At 42.3% G+C, this 24437-nt stretch overlaps 2 protein-coding genes across 14 annotated transcripts in view; one reads left to right on the top strand and one right to left on the bottom strand.

Annotated features, from left to right (window-relative positions):
* Nucleotides 1–351: 351 nt before the first annotated feature.
* Nucleotides 352–3869, bottom strand: LOC113244625 (histone H3.3A). Its single transcript, XM_026484138.3, has 4 exons — nucleotides 3616–3869; nucleotides 3027–3164; nucleotides 2750–2903; nucleotides 352–2655 (listed from the first exon to the last, which is right to left on the bottom strand). The coding sequence occupies exons 2-4, from the start codon at nucleotides 3152–3154 to the stop codon at nucleotides 2527–2529; spliced, it is 411 nt and encodes a 136-aa protein (XP_026339923.1). The 5' UTR covers nucleotides 3155–3164; nucleotides 3616–3869; the 3' UTR covers nucleotides 352–2526.
* A 3444-nt stretch (nucleotides 3870–7313) lies between these two features.
* Nucleotides 7314–24437, top strand: part of UNK (unk zinc finger) — a 32532-nt gene continuing 15408 nt past the window's right edge. For 4 of the 13 annotated variants that reach the window (XM_026484135.4, XM_057318168.1, XM_026484126.4 and 1 more), the window contains exon 1: nucleotides 12062–12252. In XM_026484135.4, the coding sequence (XP_026339920.1) occupies nucleotides 12116–12252 (137 nt within the window). In that variant the 5' untranslated portion in view covers nucleotides 12062–12115. The other 9 variants (XM_026484132.4, XM_057318167.1, XM_044378775.3 and 6 more) reach the window with 5 other exon arrangements.

Below are 24437 nucleotides of genomic sequence, written 5' to 3'. Positions count from 1 at the left end.
GCACAGGCTAAGGGCTTCTGGACAAGGGCAACCAATGGTTTGGTTCAGAATCTCCTGGTAACCAGTCAGGATGCTGGCACTTCCAGCCCTCAACTAAACTGGTCTGGCCGAAACCAAGTCCGCCGACAGTCAAGAATGCACTATTAATACACAGGTCCAACAGGCATCGCCTGGCACTGTCCTAAGCAAATTGTGACACGTATCACCTTTCAGAATGGGGGTCTGCCTGTCATCACTAAATGCACTCCCCCCCACCCCCAGTGGGAGTCAGTCATAAGGCAACCTTCCAGGAATTTCCCAAATGTGAAATAGATGTTATCAATTCAAATGAAGACCATTAACAAGATAAAATAGTCTCAACTTCAAAAACTTTATTTTTGTCTCATCCATCAAGGGCACAGGATACCTTCATCAGCTCCAGCTTTTGCTTTTCTCCTTACAGATTCTGTTCCATCACCTAAACCCAGGGTTATCCTGTGTGGGCAGCTTCCTAGAACCAAAAGATATTTTTGCCTTCTGGGTTAAGTATGCTCAAAGTCTGGAAGCACAAGCTGCACTATTTAAAGCAGCAGATTCCCAGCTGCCCAATAAAATCCGCAAACCTCTACACCAGGATGTAGGGAAGATGTGCTGGAGGAGAAGGTTCACGTTTCACCCCACTTGGGTTATCACAAATAGTAAACTCAACAAACTGACATCACCATAGCGGAGTCTTGTCTACTTGTTCTCAGACACTGCCAGGTACTTCACAGTACCTTCTACCGTCCAGGATCACAATGTCCTTCAGAAGCATAATGCTGAGATCATCAGAACTGGGAAGCCACTGTTCCAGAGCTAGTTATGATGAACCTTCTAGAAAACCGGTTCGTTACATACCGGACTCCACCTCTGATGCCTCCCGAAAGCTTATTAAGTTGCCAAGAATCAAGTCTATCCTAGTTTGCCTCTCTCCCTAAGTCCCTTGAAATTTAAAACCAAACATTTTTTTTAAAAAAGGAACTACTTTATTAGGACACAACTATCTATCGCTACCAGCTTCAACTACACAGAATGCTTGTTGTCTGATGACCAGTGGCTCTTGTGCCCATGTCTTGCTGACATCTAGATACTATGCATACAGTAGACCATCACTGGTCAAGAAAACTAGCTTTGTACTGAAAAAGCAGCTTAGACCAACAGAGTTCTGTACTTGTGGACTTGTGTTAAAATAACTTGTATAAAGAAATTCATAATTATTTTTGTGTATAAATGCTTCGTCTACTGAGCAAAAACAGGTATAAACTAAGCTCAAACTTCAGAATACAAAGAATCTAGATAACGGTTGTATTTAAGCTCTGTATATTCAATGTAGGTTTTTGACACTTAGTTGAATAAACAAAGTTTATTTGTAAATTTAGTCAACATACATAATTGACCTAAAGACTTCAAAAGGATAATTTTAAAAACCACTTGGAAGGCCATCTCTATAAAGTGATTTCCCCAGGACCATGTATCAGATGTAACCTAACTGGACACCATCTTAACTGGCAGAGGTTCAAGAAGCTGGAGTTGTGTGCCCCTCCCCCACAGCAAGTTTACTCTAAGGGTTATTATAATACAAACTCCACAAGGAAAAGAACTTCGGTATTGTTTCCTCTTGGTAGAGAAAAACTCAACCTAGTTATGAGACCAACCACAACACAAAGAAAAGCTGCACTAACTAGTTTAGAATATAACAGATGATGCTGGTGTGAATAACTTGTATTATAGTCTAGAGCCCTTATAAATAAAATCCCCCCATTAGTGTTGCATTAATCAGCTAGAGGGTTAGTTAACATGTGGTAGAATGAGGACTTATGCAAGGTATAATTTGCAAAGCATTTTACTATTATGAAAACAAGTGCAGTCTAGTTAGGAGAAAACCAACTGGACTTTAAATTACACACACCTTAATGACAAGACTCCCCACCACATGTGAATGTAAAACATTTAATTTAAAAATGTTGACACTACAATATATAAAATAGCTATTATAAATGCACATAGTGTATTCTATAGCTGCCAGGTTTACTTTTTTTTTTTCTTAAGGAAACTGTAAGTTACACTGTGGTTAAGACTTGTATCTTCACCCTTGAAAAAGCCCACATTCTATCACAGTGATGTATGGTCAGACTTAACAGCCCCAATTGTTAAACACTTGGATCAAGTCATAACCAGTTTTATTGCAAAAGGACCCTGTACACATTTATCAATTCTAGTACCTTAATAGCTACCCAACAAGTCATTAACATACAGAAACATGCATCATGAGAAGCAAGAAATATCACCCATCCCTTCTGCATATTAGCAACTTGTCACTCCTGAGCAACAGTGCTCACATCACTGAGGTCTGTGAACAGTCACTTTTCGCATTCATCCTGAGTGAAAGATGGAATGACTTAAGTACAAATGCAACATATTATAAACAATTTCTTACAAAAAAAGTCACAAATTAAACCAAAGTATTTTACAGAATTTACTACAAAACACCATAAAAACTGCCTTCACTTAAGCTCTCTCTCCCCGTATCCGGCGAGCCAACTGGATGTCTTTGGGCATGATGGTGACTCTCTTAGCGTGGATGGCACACAGATTAGTATCTTCAAATAAACCCACCAGGTACGCTTCACTGGCCTCCTGTTGAGGACAAGAGCCACACTATTAAACTCTCTTCGAGAAGCAGAAGCCACGCACGAGCCCTCCGACCCTACTACCGCCGTGCTCGCCTTACCTGAAGCGCGCCAATGGCGGCGCTCTGAAACCTCAGATCGGTTTTGAAATCCTGGGCGATTTCCCTCACCAACCTCTGGAAAGGCAGCTTCCGGATCAGAAGCTCGGTGGATTTCTGGTAACGACGGATCTCCCGAAGCGCTACGGTCCCGGGCCTGCAGCGAGCAGGGGAGTGTAAGCGGACACCCGGGACGGACAGCGACCGGGGCCAGCCCCAGGATGCGCTCCCGCACGGGCCAAGCGCCGCCCCGTCATTGTTTTCCTGCCGCCTCGCCTACCTGTAGCGATGAGGTTTTTTCACCCCACCGGTAGAAGGGGCGCTTTTCCGGGCGGCTTTAGTGGCCAGCTGTTTGCGGGGCGCTTTCCCACCCGTGGATTTACGGGCAGTCTGCTTGGTTCGGGCCATTTTCTTTTACCTAAGGAAGACAGCCGTGACTTCGGGGCCGCGGCGCTCGCCCCCCTGGGGTGGAGAGGGGGACGCGCTCGGCGCCCCTGCCCTCCCGCCTCTTCGCGGCGGCAGATGGCCCGGGGCCGCCGCCTCCTCCCCCTCCCCTAATGACTCAGGCTGCGAGGAGCTGCAGCAGCCTCCCCCGGGAGGGGGGGCGCGGGGAGGAGTCACTTCCCCTCCTCGACGGGCGGAGGCCCCGCTTGCCCGGAACCTGGCGTCGGGACCTCTGAATCACCACCGGGAAGGAGGCGGAGACGCGGTTCCGGAACGAAGCCCCAAGGGAAAACCTGCCGGGCCCACACCCGACGCCAGCGGCCCGAGCAGCCCGCACCAGCCAGCACTCCGCTCCCAACGGTTGCGGCCCGCGGCATCAACGGCCGACGGGACCTCGAACCACGAATAAACCCGCCAACGCTTACCCAATGCCGAAGTCTTAGACCGCTTCTTCGACCGCCGCGCCGCTCCTGCTGCCCAATGAAGAGCCGCAGTCGCCGAGCAAAGAAAAGAGGACCCTCCAACGAACGACCAAACCGCTCTGTGCTCCAAACCCCCCCTTTGCCTCCGGTTTTATACCCACGCTTCACGCTGCGTCTCTGCGTCATAGGGGCCTCATTTGCATACACCAACGACTTTTTCTATTGGCGGGAGCTTTTGCCGACGCGCTGACATCCCCGACACAAAGGCCGTGCTTCGGCCCTGCTCCCGGATTGGTGGGCATCTAGGCCGCTGATTGGCTGTTAAAGTGGCCTGATGATTGGATGAATGCAAAGAGGAATGGACGAATCAGAGGTTAGCACGAAGCGGCTCTTCTGATTGGATAAAATGAAGCTATGTTTGGATCCTTCCCTTGGTTCCAAAGCTCTACAATAGAAAGTCAATGCAAATGAATTGCATTGGTCTCTATCAGGACTTCAGGGTCGGGATGGGTAGGAAACTAACCAAATTCGCATCTCGCTAATAAAATGCAGGAGGAGAGGTTACTTCAAGGAATCTTGTAAATATTTTCCAATGTAAAATAAAATGTGTTCCCTGTGACTATTTACTTTAACATTTTGATAGTGATGTACATAGTGTAAAACAGAATTAGAATTCAGCAAATCATATTATACCACCAAGTATTTTATATACCACGCATATACATTTTAACCAAAAAACAATTCTTTCGTTTGGTGGTGTAGGTAGGGGTAAATAGTAGGCACAAAAAAATATGTCAATATATGATTTTATAAGCGCTGTTTTGTATGTTCTTAGGCTATCACAAAATACTTCGTGATTTCAATAGCTTAAAGAAGGAACCTACTAAGCAACATATTTTTTAATTATGTAATTCAACTGAATGAAATGACTACAGCCAAAATGGAAATAGTCCTAGGACAGCATTTGCATGTCCATGAAGAATAAACGAAAGAAAACTAAATTAAATATGTGCACTTGTATTTAATGGTATATTCTCATAGGTATTACTTCTAAGAAACACAAATGTATAAAATTGGTAATCCCTACCTTTGCCTAAGTAAACGTCTTTGATGGATTGTAATGTTAGTTCTCCTGATGATACAGGTATATAAAATACGAAAGCAGGGTAAAGTTTAAGACCAAACAAAACTCAGAAAATTGAAATAGAGCTTTGTGCATTTTATTCCATAGCTCCTACTCTGGGTTTACTGATTTTTTTCCCACTGAATATTTTAAATGATCAAAACAAAAAAGTAGCAAAACTATGTACACATAGATTTCAACTCAAATAATTATTATACATAAATATAAATACCTCAAAAATTTACTTGTGACATCGAGGTCTGCTCTCAGTATCAATAGTGAGGGGAAAACGGCACAATATGAAAAAGCTGCTATGGTAAAAATGTCTTTGACTTAATCTTTGGTATCAAATTCCTCTCATTCCAGCCCTCTCAATCTTAACAGGCACAATTTGTATTTAATTATCACATACCTAAACTTTTACGTGATAATTTGGTCAACTTTGATTTCTGCCTTCTGCCCAAAGTTTTCAGTAGGGGAGAAATTAAGTTTTCTGTTTCATTCATGCGATGCTGAGAAACCAAGATGGAGGTACTTGCCCTGTCCTCAGAACCTGAGTAAAGCTAAGAATCAGGGCACTGGTTAGATCCCACACAAAAGGCTCTCAAATGTTCTGGGATGTAGCCAGAAAAATACCCTGTTAATATTTTTTTTGACTGCCCAAATAGCCTGGAGAAGGAATGGGTTCCTAAGTTAACAACTCCTTTGTGTTCCAAGGATTTTCTAAAAGATCCAGAATCCTGTCTGTCCCAAGCCTCCAGAGGACAGACACTCCAGTTTTTTCTTTTTGCAGTTTGGCTAATTACTAGAGGAGAACTCATTGCTCCAGCAGAAACTAGGTATAGATTTACATTTATCCACTTAAAGGACGATTAGTGCGAATAGTTTGTCCTTCTTACTCGGCAGTCAGGCAGGTTTTTCTTTTTCCTAAATTGGGAAAGGAGAAGAAAAGCAACACAGGAAATGGGAAAGAACTAAAAATGTTTATACAATCAAAACAATGTAGAATGTTATATAGTCTACTGTCCTAGTTCCTTTTCTGCCATGGGCTTGCTGAGTAACTCTGTGCAAGTTAGTTCTCTGAGTTTCGGTTTCCTCTTTTGTAAATTAAACAGTTTGGATGATATCATCTCCCAATTTTACCAGTACACACTCATTCTGAAGCTTACGGTATAGGCTTATTTAAAGCCTAGTGCTATGGACTATATTTCTTCATTCAAATCACACTCAGGTATTTTGGGAATAACATATAAACCAATTACTTGGATTTAATAACAGGGTTAAAGCAATAAACTACAACTTTTATTTGTCCTTTTGGAATTTTTCATCTTCACACGCCCCTAGTGGCTAAACAATTGATTTGGCCTGTTTGGGAAATACCAGTTTCTCAACTTTGTAGGCTGACAATTTGGCTCCTGATGTGAAGTTACTCGGAACTAAATAAAGTAAGAGTCATTCTTAAACATTAACAATTTTCCATTCACCCCACCTTCCCTCACCCCTAAGGTTATTGGGAACGTTTCTCTTTAATGTGACAATCATTAGTTAACCTATCTAATCAAATATAAATCAGTCTTAAAAAACAATGGATTTAAATAGATTCATTATAAAAACAAAGTTAAATGACAAATGTTGTATCTATGAAGAACTTTGTAAAGGGGGAATTGACTGGACAAAAGCCACAGAGTGAAGAACGTCGCCCGATTTGTGGGAAGCGGGGTCGGAAAACACAGAAAAGCTGACGTCCAGCGCAGGAAACTGCAGTGGATTATAAATTGCACCCCCTACTCAAACCCAGGCTCTGCCTCTGGACACTACGCGACGCCTCTCAGCACCCCTGCAACTTGCCAGTGTACCTGAGACTATTCTAGACGGAGATTAAATCGTCCTTGGCCCCTAATGTACTGGAAACAAGTTGGTCAGGCCAGGTGTCGAGTTGGGAAGGGACCCAAGACGTGGAGTTCCAGGTTTCAGGGTTGGTAAAGGTTTACAGAGCGCCTCAGCAAAGACGCGGGAACAGAGTTTTGGGTCACGTAGCTCTACTTAGCAAAGATCTCTCAAGCTGACTTCTAGTAGGCAGACTTTCCTTCATGCCTCCCCAGTTAGCCTGGCCGCAGGAATGAAGAGGATGTTGGCGGACTGCAGGTCCGCAGCACAAAGGCCCAGAGCTACGAACGGACAACACAGACTTTGAAGCACTGCCGGGGCCAGCATCAGCACTGAACCGAAGCTCTACTGTCTGGTGGCGAGATAAATATTACACTGTTGGTGGTGAAATTACACTTGGACTGTTTCACAGAAGTCGTTAGGGCCTCTAGCTCTGGGCCCTTTCTACTCCAGAGGCTCCAGTTTCAAGGAACGCTCCCCTACAAAACTGGAAATGCACTGGTAAGAAAGAGAAACGCGGCGGGACTGCAATCCCCACAAGCCGTGGCGGGCCCTCAGCATCCGGGACACCGTCTGCAAGGATCCCTGGGTATTGTGGTCCATTCCTTTGGCAGCAACCCTCTGCCGACGGTAAAATTCCAGCCGAACCGAGGACCACAACTCCCAGCAACCCTTGCTGCCGTGCGGGGGGTCTTCACGTTCTCGTGGCGCGGCGCAGGCGCACTGGGTCCTCGGCGCGGACCGCGCAGACTGAATAATAAAAGGGGAGCGGCGAAGAGGCAGGAAGACAGGACCATGTCGAAGGGCCCCGGGCCCGGCGGCTCCGCAGCTTCCTCGGCGCCCCCGGCCGCTACCGCTCAGGTGCTGCAGGCACAGCCCGAGAAACCGCAGCACTACACGTACGTAGAGCCCCCCCCCCGCCGCGCGCGCACGCCTGACGTCAGCGGCCAGCGTGAGTCACGCGCGCAGGGAGAGCGCGAGGCGGCCTCTCCCTCCCCCCCTTCCTCCTCCGGCCCGGCCCAGACCGGTTCCAACCTGCTGGGGCCGGTCCCAACTGCCTCCAACTGCCACTAACTCCTGGTCGGGCCGTGGGGCGGGAAAGCCGGCCCCGCCGCTGAGTGGGGAAGGCGGGAGTGCGGGGTGCGGAGAGCGCACATCTCAGGCCAGGCCTGTGAGGCCTAACTGTTCTCAGACCGTAAAACCACAGTATCAGGCCCTTGCGGGGCGATAAGAAGCCCAGCACAGAACCAGGAGAGTGCCTCGCGGGCCAGCCCCAGAGCCGCTACGAATGACGGTTGGCGCGAGGTTCTGTCAGGCGCCCCGCGTTCCGTGCCCTGGAGGCCTTTTGTGTCTCTGAAGCCCGTATGTTGTCTGTGGAGGCCCCTCTTGCATGGAACTCGCTGGGACGGCTGACCCGGCCTGAGTCGGGACCTCGAGGGCGATGGGGTCCGAGCGTGTCTTCAGGCCCAAGCGAAGTACGCTAGCAGAGGGCGCTCCGACGCTCACACCGCAGGAGTCCAGTAGATGGAAAACCCCCTCCCTGGGAATCTGAGTGTGTCTGAGTGTAGGTCCCTGCCTCTTCCATGTGTCCTTTCCAGCACGTTAGGGAACCACCTACTGCTAGGTTCCTCGGAGAAAGAAAGCCTGCAGAGGCGGGCCCTCCTGTTCAGCAAAATGTTGGTTTCCATTTTAACACCCCCCCGGGAATGCTCTTAGAGCGCCTCCCATCCGCTCGGGGCTCCCATTGCTGTGCTTATTTAGAAGGACCCCCAGGTGGACCTGAGGCTTGCAACCCTTAAGAGCCACCCAGTAATGCCGCCTGGTGAGCCGAGACTAGGAAGCCTCTATTGGAGTAGAAGGAACCAAAACTAGGCAGGAGGAGCTCCTGTTTGTCGATCACTTAAGTAAGCCCCATTGGGAAACTGTTCTGGGATTGGGGGACATGGATTTTAGGAAGCGTATTGGTTTCTTTGTGAGATTCCCTGCTATTGGTTGAAATAAGTTGAAGCTTTTTCTTGGCTGCAGTCTGACTCGTGTTAACTATTACTTTTCTATTGTGGCCATTGCTTTGCGGGTCCTTTCTCACTAGAGTTCTTTCTGCCATTCTTCCATCGGTTTTGGTGAAATGATCTTATCTTAGAATACTGATCAGTTGAATGGTGTGGTCAAGCAGCAGTATGGTTTTGGTTTGAAAATCTGCAAACTTCCCATAATTGGAACTTCTTTATAATATGGTTGCTCGGATCATATTTTTCAGTAAAATACATATAGTACTTGGGTAATGTTTCGGCCACCTCCGTATGTTGTGTTGTCATTGAGTATATTGTGTAATCTGTATTAGAAGGGTTTTCTTACCATTTTGAATTGACAGATGAAACAAGTCAACATCTGTGTAAATGTTTATGTCTGAGGTTTTGTCCTGTTGATGCTTATTTAAAATCTGTCTTTCCATTGCTTGTGAGGTAAGTGCAGAGTAATCAGTCTTAGCTCTTGAGGTGGCTTAGTAATCAACAGAAGTAAATGAAATGAACGCCCAAGCTTGATTGGGAGATTGGATGTTGTAGGTGTTCCATCTTTTTATTTCCTGTTAACTGTTCATTTGCGTAATTGTTTATGTTTTTACCTCCAAAAATCAGAGGTAGACATGCGTTGTCTTCCTTGGTAGATTTATGGGCATTCAGAAGCTGTGACGATTTGGAAAACTTCATTCCCTTTTCATCCCAGGTCTTAGGAACGCAGGGAGTTTGAGGATACAGACGATGCACCTGTACACTTATTGGCACTTTTTTTTTTTTTTTAATAAGGTGAACCCATTTGTTACCCTTGGAGGTTAGACCACAGGAATATTTTTATTTCAATATTTACTTTAAAATTTTGAGCTGGCCAGCATATTTTAAATTCTCACTTGCAGCATGAATTTCCAGAATTTGTACTAGTCTGAATATGGTCTTATATAGTCCATAGATCCCTTTGTGGAATACAGATATAAACCGTTTGTTTTTGTTTTTTGTTTTGTTTTTGTATATCTGTATTTTTTTACCGGTTATTTTAATTTATTTTTTGCTTTTTAAAACTTGTACATAAATTGCACTAACTTTGTGTGTTTTTTATGCCTGCTGTTTTTTGAGATTATGTGATATGCAATAATCCAGAAGAAATCTGTTAAAATTGAGTGCCCCTCGGGACACCTGGCTGACTCAATCAGAGCATGTGACTCTTGATCTTGAGGTTATAATTTCGAGCCCCACATAGGGTGTAGAGATTACTTAAAAATAAATAAACTTTAAAAAAAGTTTTAAAACCGAGTGCCACTCATCATAATAGCAGACAGTCTTGGCAAACTTGGTTGAATCCACCAAAAACAAATAGTGCCTTTCCATAGGCTTGCCTTCTTGCCCCACAAATAAAGTCCTAGAATTTGAGCTCTTTTTCCGAAACCAAGAGAATTATTCATAACATAGTTTGAATGATAATTTTGTTGGTTTTTTCCCCCTAAACTCATGAATAATCTTGCTTTAAGAAAAACTTTGAAATAATCCTTTTAGCAAATTGGTATAGTAAGCACTTGTGCTAGACCTGAGGAATCCAACCCTTTAGAAAATGGCAATATTAGAATTTCCTCTTACTCAGCTCCAAGTATTTGATTAGCATGCAGTAAAATGATAATGTGCATGTATTAGTCCTCTTCCAATACAAGAACCACCTGACATCTTGCTAGGTAATTTGTCCTTTTATTCGACAAAGACTGAATTTAATCCACCTGTTTGCAGAACAAGTCCAGCTTGTATATTAGAAGAGTTTTATAAAAACAGATTTAAGAATGGGAAATTTTGGAGTAATTACGTTACAAAATGTATCTACGAATTTAGCTAACTTTGGATTTTTTACTGTATAACAATTATATTTATTAAAAGTATATAGTTGAAAGGTCACCAGAAAAAACCTGCCTTCCAAAATATCCAGGTTTCTGCCTCATTATTTTGACCCTATAAGAAGATGTAAGCCTTAAAGACATTAGATCATTTTTGGATTCCTTTACTTGCAGTTGATTCTCAGACTTCTTAATGCCCTTGGGATAAAGGAAAATGATATTCTAGTTCAGTGAAGGTTTTTTGGAGTTTTTCTGGCCACTGGGTGATTTTTTATAGGTAGAGGATAAATGCTTTATAGCCTCATCTATCCAAGGGTCTTTTTTTTTTTTTTTTTTAAACTTAGTACTGTTCCCTGGGTGTCTTTAAACAGGGATAGTGTAGCACTACTTCCATAGATAACTGTTTTGAGGCAAATCTGTTAATTTATGCATTGTATAAATGTCATGAACTTTATTTGATTTCATCTGATTGTGTTTTGGGAAATCCAGGAAATGAAAATGTATTTAAATCATTATTGCAAATTGCAATAAAATTGTAAATACATTACTAGAGTACAACTTGTTGCACAACAGAAGTCACTGGAAGTGTTGCTAGGCAACCTCAGAAAGCATGAGTTAAATTACCAATAAATATTTCTGGATCTTGTTTACTTGTTTATCAAGTAGAATTAATTTCTTACAGGACAAAAATTAAGAGCTCGTTTTGGTCTTCACTCAAGCCCACAAAATCCCCACTAATAATGAAGTGCCCATGCTAAGGGTAGAGTCAAGTGTAGCACCTAGTTGATATTTGCTATGAAAGTAATGATTAAAATGAAGATTTGCTTAATGGTTAAGTTTTTTTGTTTTAATCCAGCTATGTTAGATACTAAAGAAGGCTTCCCCACAATCCATTTGCATCTGCTTTGACTGGTGGTTTCTATCAACCTACAAAGACTGACTTATTGGTGAGGGCAGCTGGACAACTCTGAGAGCAACTTAGAGAAATCCATCTTGGGCACACTCTATAAAGGAGCTCCTTCTCTGGAAATAGCACCCCAGATAAGTGCACAAAAGCAAGACACCCTCGTGGACCTACTTCCTCCCGCTTTCAACACCCTGATGCCTGAAGGTGAGGTCTCCTTCCTGTGTGTCTTAGAAGCCATGAGCTCACTTAGGTAATGAGAGCCCTGCAGCAGCCGAGCACCACACATCTGCAGGCTTTCCTAACAGACCTTTGCCTAAAGGTTGTTGTTCTCATTAGGAGAGGCTCTAGGTCATAAGAATGGTAAAAGTAAGGTTGCATTTAAAGCTACATTACTTTAAATACTGGACTGGTATAGGGATTATTTTCCCGTACGGGGCAGTATTTACTTAATGATTAAGTTTTCATTTTGTTGTTTTTTTTTTTAATCCAGCTATGCTTGATACTAAAGGAGGTTTTCCCACATTTGCATCTTCTATATTTTGAAATTGCAACTATGGACAGTTATGGCTAATCCTAGTAGATTGTCTTCCCTTCTTTTAACATCTTGGATGAATTTGGGGCACACTAATGTGTTAAGTGAAGATGGATGTTGAATGTAAGTTTCTCTGCCATTCTTAGCCAATATATAAAAATTATGTTAGTGTAATTGCTAAAAATGCCAAGAATTTGGGTTCAGTATCCTTCTGGACAATGTAGCTTTCTTGTTTTCTTACCATATAGATACTGTGTAGATTCACACCAGCCAGCCATCTTAAAATACCTGCATGGGCCACAGAGATATCTGCGGAGAAAGTATGGGTAAAATCAGTGCATATGATGATAGGTATGGGGTTTATTTTTGGGGTGATGGAAATGTTCTGGAATTAGATAGTGGCAGCAATTCTACAATGTGGCGCATATATTAAGAACCACTGAGATGTACACTTTAAAATGGTGAAATTTTTTTGTTGTATAAATTACATCTCAATTATTTTTTTAAAAAGCATTTAAAAAAAAAAATCAGTGTTTAAGAGTCTGTCAGGCTCATACGGCCTATCAGGGCTTGGCAGCATCGTTTGGTATGGGAAAGCCTACAGTTTGTGAAAAGCTCCTTGGTGCCCCTTTTCCAGCCTTCTCAATGGCTTAGTCCCTGTGTATCTATTCTAGGTGAATGCCCCCATGTTCTAGGTCTGTGGAGATGCTTTTGAGATAAGAAGTGAATACTCAGCAAGTTTGAGACTCCTAGTTGTTGGTAGTTGTACTTCAAATTGTCTCTGAATTGACAGCCATTGTAAGGAACAAGCACATTTTCCCCAGTGCCTTTGTAAAAATGAATTGAGCTTCCTAGGGCGGGTGGGAGATAGAAAGTTGCTGTTCTTGCTAAAATGTAATGAATTCCATTCTCAGGTATTTTATGGTTATTTTAATGTTCACATTGACATTTCTTTAAGGACAGGACACTTGTTTTAGGCATTTTAAATTATATCAATGGCTATAATATTTTAGTTCGAATAATCACAGATTTTTTATAATTTCTCTATACAATCCCTCAACTTTCACCCCTTTTTTCTTTACCAGTTTGTAGAATTTGACAGCAGTATCAAGAGCTGATGAGGAAGAGAAGATGGAAAGGAGTCTAGCGACTTAAAAATCTCATAGCGTTCTCTGTGAGGTGACCTTTTTCCTATTGGGGGCTCAACTTATTTAGGAGATAAAGAAGATACTCAGGCCTGTGGTAGTGTCATCATGTCATATCTGAGCTTATTGAAATGTTTCATCCCTTATTTATATCACAGTTTACTTTTTGTGTTCCTAAGTCGACTCATTTGTTTCCTAATAGTATTTGAAACACCACGTGGCCACCGTAAGTCCTAATAAATTGACTTCTAATGAGGAGGGGAAAGGCCCATGTGCCCACCTTCCTGTAAAATTTTGTCATTGTCACAAAACTACCCCCATTGAGGAGATGTAGTTATGCTCAGGAAAGAAAAGGTTGAGAAAAACTTTTGGCCTGGTGTTTTATGACTTAAAATTTCAAATAGTAGTTTTTATATGTAACTTTCAATTAATACTGGTAAGAACGTTACTATGTTTTTTTGATATAACTTTTATGGCTTAGGGGTGCCAAGTATTTGGTAGCCCACCACATTAGGACTTGTGTAAATCAGTCTGTCCAAGTATAACATAAATTAGAAGCCCGTACTTGTATTTTCGTATTTTAAAAAAACCCCAAACTTATATTTTGTAATTGAACTAAGAGTACTTTATAATGAATATATAAAATGAACATTAAATTTCCAGTAGAGCATGTTAAAGTTAACATTTCTGTTTTTTTATTTTTAGTAACTTAATTTTGTGATTATTGTAATTATGGCCTGTTAAAAACTCCCTGACATATTTTGAACAGCTTCTAGAGAGTCACTTATGCTTATCTACTATTACTCTTTTTTTCTTTTTAGCTCAGTTAAGAAAAGCATAGTTAACAGTGCAGTGTTTTAAGAGTACTAACTCCAGGGTCAGACTGATTGGGTTTGAAGCCCAGCTCTGTCACTTACTAGCTGTGGGACCTTAGGCAAGTGACTTTCCTCTTTGTATGTCAGTTTCCTGAGGATACCAATGGTCCTACCCCATGGAGTTGTTACGAGGTCTAAGTGAGTTAATATATGTAAAGTGCTTAAAATAGCACATGGCATTTAGCACAGTGTACCATTCTTATCAATATTTGAACAAGGCCCAAGTTACTGCTTTCAGTTTCGTTGCTACCTCCTTCAACAGCCAAATGCTTCTTTAGCTACATCTACCCTGAATCGGATTCATCAGTTCCTAGGGCACATGTGGGTCAGTGTCATCTGCAGAGAGCATATTCCTCTTCTCCATATCCATTCAAATTTTACTTCAGTTGCCATTCTTCCAGGAGCCTCTGTCAGGCTACCGGCATCTTACATGATGGATTTGTGTTATGAAGTAAACAGATCTCCTCTTACCGGGTCAAAGACTATTTTACAGAAAACAGTGTACAAAATAACACATCAGTTCAAATGTATATACTCGAACATTAATCAAATTGGGTTTTTTTCAGGCCAGGAAAACTGAATCAAGTCAAGGTGTTAATTTAGGGAAGGATGAACCAGGGTTTTCAGTACTCCTCACATACATTCTCCACAATCAGTGATGTGAGTGAACCTTCTATGAATTTTCTCTCTTCAGTTTACCAGTTCCAGAATTTTTAGGTCAAGGGTGCAGTCCTGGAAAGAAGGAAGCAGGGACATGTAGGACTAGCTGCCAGCATTGTATCATTCATGGCTCTTGTTAGTTCTCCGGGCCAGGATGGCTCACAGGTGTCAGATCTTTCCCAGTGAAGAGTGGGCTGCAATCATTTACCTATGAGTGGATCCCCCACCCGAAAGCGTTTGCTTTCATAAGTGCCTGTAGTACTTATAACTGCGGGTTCCTGTGTATGTTTCTGTGTATTAGGATAATTCTGTTTTATCCAGAAGGTTCCCACTGGCTCTAAGGCCCTATTATGTGGCTCTGGCTAAAAGTAAGTTACAGAATCAAGGCCTACCTTAAATGTTCAGACCCACTCAGAAATTCATTAGAAGCTTACTTTATTTGCCTGAATAATACTATCTGAGCTTGCTTTTCTGCCAGAGACAATGTTTAAACCATTGAAATTTGGAAACCAAATCTCTATAGCCTTATAGTGCTTTTTTGGAATTGTCCAAATATTTACCGACCAAATTTTAGCTTAGTCTTGTTTTTTATAAGCCATTTGCTGTAAATAAAATTTACAAAGGAGAGGGGGTGCTTGAGTGGCTCGGTTGGTTGAGCATCTGACTCTTGGTTTCGGCTGAGGTCATGATTTCAGGGTCATGAGATCAAGCCCTGGCTGCATCGGGCTCTGCGCTCAGTGCAGAGTCTGCTTGAGAGTCTCTCTCTCCCTCTCCCTCTTTTTTTTCCTCTCAAATAAATAAAATCTTAAAAGCCATTTGCTGGCAACTCCCACTGATGTGGTTATTGTTACATAGTATATGGTTTCTGGGTTACCTTTGGTGTCAAAACAGCATGTGTATGTATATCTTTATAAACAACATAGAGGGGCGCCTGGGTGGCGTAGGTAGTCGTTAAGCATCTGCCTTCGGCCCAGGGTGCGATCCCGGCATGATGGGATCGAGCCCCACATCAGGCTCCTCCGCTGTGAGCCTGCTTCTTCCTCTCCCACTCCCCCTGCTTGTGTTCCCTCTCTCACTGGCTGTCTCTATCTCTGTCAAATAAATAAAATCTTTAAAATATATATATATAAACAATATAGAACTAATAATTTAAGCTCTTCAAAAATTGGGAAAGATTTTCAGCAAATTGTAATAAATATATTTATATATATGATTGTGTATGTGTGTGTATTTGGATAAGTAATTTAGAATTCTTAATCTATTGTTTATCAGCTCTTATAATATCTTCCTTGGACTTAAAAAGTCTTTTATTCTTAAACTTAAAAATGAAGAATTTTGATAAGCCATGATCTGGGATTTCTGCAACTAAATTTTTTTTTAGGAGTTATGTATGGGTAGGTTAATATGAATATGCAAAGCAGATTACAGATAAGTATCATTTGAGTCTTTGCATATTATAGTGTGATGTTTGACAGTGACTCAGGAAGTTTTTTGTTTTGTTTGTTTGCTTCCTCTTTGTTAGTTGCAGAATCCTATCAAGTTCTGGTTAGATTTCAATGTTGAACAGCAGGGGTGCCTGGCTGGCTCAGTTGGTATAGCATGTGACTCTTGATCTCAGAGTCCTGAGTTTAAACCCCACATTGGTTATAGAGGTTACTTAAAAAAAAAAAAAAAAAAAAATTGAAGAACAAGACCATTTTTTGCATTTTCAGATTCTGTTTCCATGGTAAAACTTGTACATTGCTTGAAAAAGATGAAATATAGTTTTTATGAGACTGGCTGTAATAAAGAGTATTTGTGGCTTATTAGAGATGCGGGCACATCACATTTCCCATGTGAGCCTTGTGAACAGTGATTTGACTGGCCAGGAGAGCAGCAGAGCTCCCCAGGAGCAGGTGCTTCTTCATGGTCCTCCAAGGTCATGACCTCCAGGTTGGGGGGTAAGGGGGTATCTGGGGTTTTTTCCGTTGGCTCAGTCTCTTGCCTGTTGTCCCCTTTTTGTTGGGCTCACAGGTTGCTGTTCATTGTGTGTATTGGGATTCATCAGGTCTTCAAGAAGTCTGGTGTTGCAGCACCATCTCCTGTTGCTTCTCCAGAGGCGGTCACTGTGTTGCTTATTTGCCTTTTTACTCAAATCTAACCATTCTGCATATGTGTCCAAATCAGGTTCTACAAATCACAAACTAGATGACAGTCTACTAGTTATTTACTTTACAAAAGTATTTACCACAGTTCACTTTTAACTTAAAGGAACTCTTCTGGCTTATTAGCAACATCTTTCATTTAATTTTGGATCAGGATAGATTCCCTGTCAAGTTGTCCTTAATATTGTGGATTTCTTTCCCAACAGAAAGGTTTTTTTTAATTCTAAAAGTTACTAATCACAATTCAATAAAGAAAAGTTAAGATAACCTCTAAAATCAGTAATACTGGATGTATTTTCTCTTCTAGCCCCCCCCCCCCCCCGTTATAGTCTGGTGACATACTTCCATAATTTTTCTTGATAAATCTTAGGTTTGTACCCAGTTTTTCCAAATAGTCATAATACCCCTTAGTTTTTGGAGGAAACGGAAAAAGGAATTTAATATCTCTCTAGCGATCTCCACACATTCCCAGGAATTACAGAGCAAGCCTGGTTGCGTTTCTAGTCTGCATGTGAATCTGATCTCAAAATTAGCATTCAGGTTGAGGAACAAGGCTGTGCAGACATTGTGGGGAAGGTGGCTAGAGAAGTTACTGGTTTATTAATTGCCGGGAGAAGCACATAAATCAGAGATTGGAATTGCTTCTGTTTTGCTGGGTTAGTGTATAGCTGCTGTGGACCAAGCTTTTACAACTTGTGAAGCTCTATGCCTTTGCTTTTTCTTGTACGAACCTATATCGAATACCTGCTATGAGCCAGCTCTTGGAGAAGTACAGAAATGATAGACATGGCTACATACAAAGCAGTCGAAATCAACTGTTGTAGGGGCTCTCTGGGCTGTGTTCATACCTTGTAGTGGAAACATGGAAGGAGGGTGATTAACTCCAGTGGGCTGTGTCAGGGAACCCTCATGTGGAGAAGCCAAAAGGGTGATCCAGACACCGGGAGCAATATGATCAAAAGTGTAGAGATGTGAAGGGAGGGTTGTGGTGTGTTGGGGAATACCAACTCTTCAGAGCAGAGGTCGGCAAACTACAGCTTATAATGCCAAATGCAGCTTGCCACCTGCCTTTGTATGGCCTGTGATCTGAGAATGGCTTTTACATTTTTAATGGTTGAAAAAGAATCGATATTTCATGATACATGAAAATTATATGAAATTAACATTTCAGGATCCATAAATAAAGCTTTAATGGACCCCCCCCCATTGGTTTACCTATTGTCCAGCTGTTTTTGCACTATAACTGCAGGATTCCGTAGTTGTGAGAGACTGTACGTGGCACTCTCCTCACTTAGTATTGCTGTTCAGTGTACTACAGACAGCAAGGACACCGTTACAACTTGCCAGTGTCTCCAGTGCTGTGTGTATTAGCACACCACAACGTTTCATTTATTCCTTATTACCAGTGCCTGCCAGTCCTGTTAGAGCAGGCGAGGAAGAGAAGAATGGGCTTGGAGTGTCATGTTTTTAGGGTACGGTGGAGTGTGAATTCTTTTGTTACCAAATTAGGTGGCAGAGCCGTCTTTAGTAAGAGCTGTGCTGTGAAAGGACCGATCAACATTACTAGACTAGAGAGTTGTCACGGTAGTCCTAGTGTGTAGGAAGGAAATGGTCAGAAAAATTAGATAAATGGCCTGTTTCATTACAGCAGGATTTCTTCACAAAAAGGAAAATGAGGCTATGACTGGAGTAAGTTTCTCGAGTGGCTCATTGATTAGCTGAGCAAGGAAAGCCATTTACTGATACTGATGATACTGAGTGAATTACATTGTGTGTGATTGCAGCAGCTGAAGAAATGCGTCGTGAGCAAACAGACTTGTTTAAAAGTGTTAGCCTTTTGTCAAGAACAACTTCTCAAAATGTGCAAGTCCTTGGGAGGAATAGCAGTAGTGAAATTACCAGGCCAATGATTTCATGTGGTTTTCCTCGGGCTCTTGATGAGTCAACAGATGCCACTGTTACTGTTTAGTTGGTTTCTTCATGGAGTCAGTGCCTCATTTGAAGTGACTGAAGAATTAGCATCAATGAACAGTCTACTTAAAACAATGACAGCTGAGAATATTTTCAAAAGGGTTAAGGAAAAACTCAGTACAATCTGAAATATGACCTGCTAATATCTGTTACAGCTGATGGTAAGAATGTGTGTGTGTAGCAGAAAAAGATTTAATTGTACAAATTTACAAAGCTTATGAAATTTAAGGTGTGTAAAGCCTGTGGTTATTGATTACATTATTCATCAGCAGGTACTTTGCAGAAAAATATTGAATCCATCATGTTAATTGAACTGCTGGAATCAGCAATGAACTTTACTACCTCTTGTGGACTTCACCATGATAATCAATTTCATGAATTTTTGTAGAGAAGCTGAATATTCTGGCATGCCCTACTACACAGTAGTTTGATGGTTTAGCAGTGGTAAAGCTTTCTTGTAATTTTCTGAGTTCAGGGCTGATGTTGAAATTTTTCTGAATGAGAAGAATCATTCTCAACCACTGTTCTTGAATGCTGAATAGCTATGGAAATTGGCTTTTGCTGCAGACTTGATAAGGTTTCTTAATGACTTCAGCCTAAAATTACAAGGCAAACAGCTTCTTTGCAAACCTTAAATTGTAGTAAAGTTATTTCAACCACTAATGTTTGAATCGTAAGTCATGTCAAGCTACTTTATACACTTCCTGCGTACTGTCAAAAGTTAAAGGCAAGATTTCCATTCCTATACAAAGTTACTGTGGATATGATTTCTAAACACAAACTATAGTTCTAGCAGTGGTTTTGCTGCTTGGTGTGAATGCAAAAGAAATTTCCTTATTTCGGAATCCATTTACCTGGGCCAGTAAGGAGTTTACATCAAACCTTCAATTGGAAGCAATTAAAAGGCAACTATCAAGACTCTAATAGAATTCTATAGATGTCTTCTAAGAGAAGAATGTGCTCAATTAAAATCATGCTTGTGGAATGTTAACAGCATTTGGCAGTGCCTGTCTATGTGAAAAGACATTTTCAAAGATGAAATCTGTAAAATCTTATAGAATCTGCATTAACAGATGAGCATTTGTAATCAGTTTGATGAAAGGGACCTTAACTTTACAAATGTTATCCCATCCCCCCAAATCTGACCTTATTGGTAGAACCTCTACAAAAATTGTAGCCAATTACTAGATTTTGAATTTCATCAATAAAAATGTAAGTTTGTTTCCTCTTGTTCTGTAAGTACATATTATCCTCAGTTTGGACTCTTGGCCCGCAAAGCCTAAAATACTCACTAACTGGTCCTTTACAGGAAAAGTTTACTAACCCTGCTCTAGAGTCTGGTTGGTTGTTGGGGAGGGAGCAGGTCAGTGGCAGCAGGGCAGGTAGAGTCAGAGTGAGGCCTTGCGACACACTATTCCGTGGGGGACTAGATATGGATTAGAACACCAGCTCCTTTCTCCCCATTGCCTCTAAACTTACATAGTTTTTCTGTTACCTCTGATACTTTTCTGTTTATTCAGTTTGTTTAAATTCTCTTCACACTTCTCCCCAGAAGAGAGTGAAACACCCAAACTGATAAATCTATTACGTGAGACAACTTGGAATAGGATTTAAAGTTTAGCTGGAAATTGAACTGGTAGCAGTTTAGCACTGGATTTAACACCTCCTTCGGGGTGATGTGACTTAGTGAATTTATTGTTAATCCCTTATGTGCTATCACTGTTAGTGGGGCAAGTGATTGAATTTAGATTTCCAATAGCCTGCTTTTTGCTGTTACTTAGAGATTTGGAAAATAAAGATCCAATAAATGTTGAAAATATTTGATTTTTTTAAAATGTGGTTGCATATATTTGATTTTGAAAGTTTTTAGGGAAAAGTACTAATAGTTGTGTAAAGCGGTTTAGCAATATGATAGGTACATTATGATTATATATGTGTAAAAATACCAAGAGAAAATTTACCAAAAGGCTAACATTAGTGATGGGATTAAAGGCGATTTTGCCCTTTTGTCCATTTTCCAAAATATTTGTAAGTGGGTGTGTGACTTTCATAATAATCTTTGACATTTACAAATAAACCATTGCTAGAATAATTAATGTGATGTCCTGAAAAGGAGTGAAAGGTAGCTTTGATGTAAGCTCAGCCGTCAGCAGACATGAAGGTGCTGCTTAGTGAAGGTGAAGCTCTGAACAATCGAGTGTCCATCCCTTCTTCCGGTTGAAGGCGTGGCTTTCTCTGACAGAGCTCTTACTTGCCCAGGGCCTGTATGGTTTCTGGACTCATTCTGGCCATAGTAGCTCACCAAGGCCTTGCAGTTTGGAACTGTTCTATGTTACTAGCTTTTACTCTTGAGGGCAGATATTCCTGGGAGATGGGAGTGTGAAGAACTTAGTTGTGTGGCCTTGTGCCTACCCCGAGCTTGGAAGGGGGAGTGAGTAGTTGGTGTGTCTTCCCTACTCAGACCCCAGGACTTCTAGGGTTTCCTGAGAGCTGGTTGAATTAAAGAGTGAATTTCAGCTGACTCTTTAATTTCTTAGACTTTGAACTTTCAGAGCCTTAAGATGAAGAGAAGGATTGGAGCTTAATAGTGACGGTTGTGCATGTCCATTGAAAATTTGTTTCATTTCAATCCATGAAAATAGAAAAGTGATTTCTAAGTGCTTCTCTCTTTGTCTTCTGGGCACTGCATTGCCTCTTAGCACAGGGTCAGAGAGGGAGAGTGGGAAATTCTGAACAAACATTTCGGTTCCTAGGTAGCAGGAACAGTTCGGTACAGTTCCATTCATGATTTTAGCAAAAAGTTAGAAATTTCTCTCCTGTGATTGTAGTTGGTCAAAAGTGGGCTCTCTGCCTAAAGTTGGTCACTCAGCCCCTTCTCTGATGAGGGGTTTTTCTGCAGGACACTCTGCCCTGTAGTTGCCCTGCAGGTTTCCTGCAGTGTAGTCCTTTTCACAAGGGAATGGGGATTAGGCTTTCACCTCTCAGTGCTCTGCCTGCTGGCAGCATCATAAAGCTGTTGGTATTGCTTTGTGGGCTTTGCCCTTTCTGTGACTTCATTTCTTGTATTCATTCAGTAAACTGTATTCAGTTCTTACTTGCTGTCAAGGATTTTATAATCTAGTAGTAGAGAAAAATGTATAGATTATTAATATGCATTGCAGGATAAAGGCTATAAAAATATCTACAGAACATGCTGGCAAAACGTGGAGATTATAACTTTTAGCTGGGGCAAGGGCAGAAAGGGGAGGATGGGTGGAAGTCAAGGAAGGTAACATGGATGTGCTGGCGTCAGATTTATTACCATTGGATTCAGCCTCGAAAGATGTCTACAGGTAAGGAAGGGGACAGAAACAGGGAAGTTAAAGATCTATTTGCAAGGACTCCAGTTTTAGTAGCTAGAATGGAGAGGAATCAAGGGAAATAAGGGTGGGAAAAAATACTGGGCCAGATGTTTAGGGCTTGGAATGCCAAGCTGAATAGTTGGTGCTTATCTGGAGCTACTGGGGGAAAGCTAAAGACTTTTAAGAAAGTGAGAATTAAATTTGGGCTCTAGAAAGAATAAACAAGTGTTGTGTAATATAAATTGGACAAGGGAGAGGCTGGAAGCAAAGAGACTGGTTAATTAAAAAGTACCAAGTCCCTGGCCTACGACTTAAAGTGAGATAATTTGTTGCCTGGTGTCTGTCCTTCACTGTGGCATCCCTGCCAGCCAGAGCCCTTGTGGAGCCCTGGTATTTGCGTGTGGCACTGTGGTCATGGCTGCCCCAAGCAAGCAGGCTTGCCAAGACTCCTCCTCCAGGAGGACAGACTATGCCCGAAGTCAGGGTGACCACATCTTAGAGTTCTTCCCCATGCTGCTTCCTGGTTTTTTACTGAGGCACTGATACCAAGCAGACAGACACTACTCAGGTTGGCAGATTTAGCAAATAAAAAGACAGGATGCTAGTTAGATTGGAATTTCAAATAGTGGATACATTTTTATTATCAGTGTGCCCCATGAAATACTTGGTTTATCTGAAATTCCGATTTAACTGGGTGTCCTATATTTAATCTGACAGTCCTAACCACTCTTCACTCTTCTCTGCTCCTGGCTCTGGACTCTGCTTCCTTCTCTTCCATTTTCCACCTCTTACCTCCTGAGTTAATCTCCTGGTGGGTCCAGAGTCAGATGGAGTATGTGCTGCCCAGGAGGGATCAGCCTAGTAGTTTGGAGGGTGGGTGTCCCTTCTCAGTGCCAGGGTTTGGGACATGTGTGCAGCACGAGGTACAGCTTTCTAACCAGACAGGAAGAAAGACCTTGTGTTCCAGTGCCAAAAGGGACAGGAGAACATCAGGCCCTAGGGAGAGACTTCCAGGTTTCTGCCCAGTGTCTCCAAATGTACCTGGGACCCAGAGATGATGTCCCTGCAATTTGGCAGCTCCTGCACCTCACCTTATCCTCCTTTCCCCTTTTCAGTTCCTCTCTACCCCACTTACATCCCACAAAGGTACTTGGAGCTCTTGGACCCAGACATATTCTCATAAGCTCATACTTAGCCCTTTGCCTAAAACATCCTTCCCACATTCTTTACCCACCAGCACCTCCCCATTTCCCTTCCTCTCCCAGCCTGGGCCCCATGCTTTGGGTTCCCAAGGAACCCTCAGCAAACCTCCTTTATAACCTTTTCCATACTTGGTTGATTCTGCCTGTTACTTGTGTGTCTGCCCCATAAAAGTATGGGCTTCCAAGGGCAAGGACCTGCTTCTCCATTAGGGTCCTCAGTGCCTCAGGCAGGTCCACCCTGCCTGCAGCTAGTAGATGCTCAATAAATACGTGCTGCATGAACAACAGACTCTGTTTGGAAGTTTTACTGTCCTTTAAACCTTTGTGATCCTCAGGGAGCATCCAGCTCCAGCTTCCCCTGGCCCAGTACATACACCCGGACACTTCTCCATACTTCAAGGCGGAGAGGATTTTTCAGCACTTTCCATTAGCATTAAAGAAAACTTGTCTGGAAAGTCTCAGCCCTCAACCTACCTGTCCCTACACCTTCTATATGCCCAGACTAGTAAGGCTCCAAGTATCCTGGCATGAGCCACATTCTCTCACCGTTGTCCCATGCCTTCTAGCTTCAGGTGCTACTCCAAGCCTGGACAGTTACTTCAGGTCAGGTTGTTCCCTCTGTGCCCCCTTCTGCACACAATCTTCTGTGCCTTCTGGAATCCTCCTCGTTGCTGGCATCAGATGCCCTCTATCAAGCCATTTGTTGCCTGCATTGTTAGGGCTTAAGGGAATGAATAAAGAGAACTGCACTGCCTTCCTGTCCCTGCTGTGTAGGGCTCCCAAGTCTAAGACACCCTCCACCTGGATACATAGAGTGAGCAAAAACACAGATGGATGGCATGTTCTGTAAGGGGGTAAGTGGGTCTGGGGCCCTCCTCTGGGTGGTGCATGGGAGAGTGCTGTGTTGGGTTCTCTTGGCTATTACATGCAGAGTAGAGGAACAGAGGTTGGGAGGAGGGCAAAAGGACAGTGCCCCCAAGTCCCCAGGTTAGTCAGGACGTAAACAGCTGCAGCTGCTGCAGGTACGCAGTTGTGAGACCACTGTGGGCAGGCAAGGCTGGGAGCGAGAGTCTCTTCAGATGCTTCTGTAAAAGGAGCTCCTTCCCAGGCACTAACCTGTGTGGTGCTAGGTAGTGTCTCTGGGAGGAAGTAGGCAGACAGGACAAT

The sequence above is a fragment of the Ursus arctos genome, unplaced genomic scaffold (assembly GCF_023065955.2).
Source record: "Ursus arctos isolate Adak ecotype North America unplaced genomic scaffold, UrsArc2.0 scaffold_24, whole genome shotgun sequence".
NCBI lineage: Eukaryota > Metazoa > Chordata > Mammalia > Carnivora > Ursidae > Ursus > Ursus arctos.
This window is presented reverse-complemented; position numbering and strand designations above follow the sequence as displayed.

Bases quoted from the DNA above. Each gene is read 5' to 3' on its own strand.
- LOC113244625 (XM_026484138.3), bottom strand. From the start codon at position 3,154: ATGGCCCGAACCAAGCAGACTGCCCGTAAATCCACGGGTGGGAAAGCG. The intron at 2,904-3,026 runs GTAGGCGAGGCG...TGCTCGCTGCAG, and splicing joins AAAAAACCTCATCGCTACAG to GCCCGGGACCGTAGCGCTTC. The intron at 2,656-2,749 runs GTAAGGCGAGCA...TGTCCTCAACAG, and splicing joins CCGCCATTGGCGCGCTTCAG to GAGGCCAGTGAAGCGTACCT.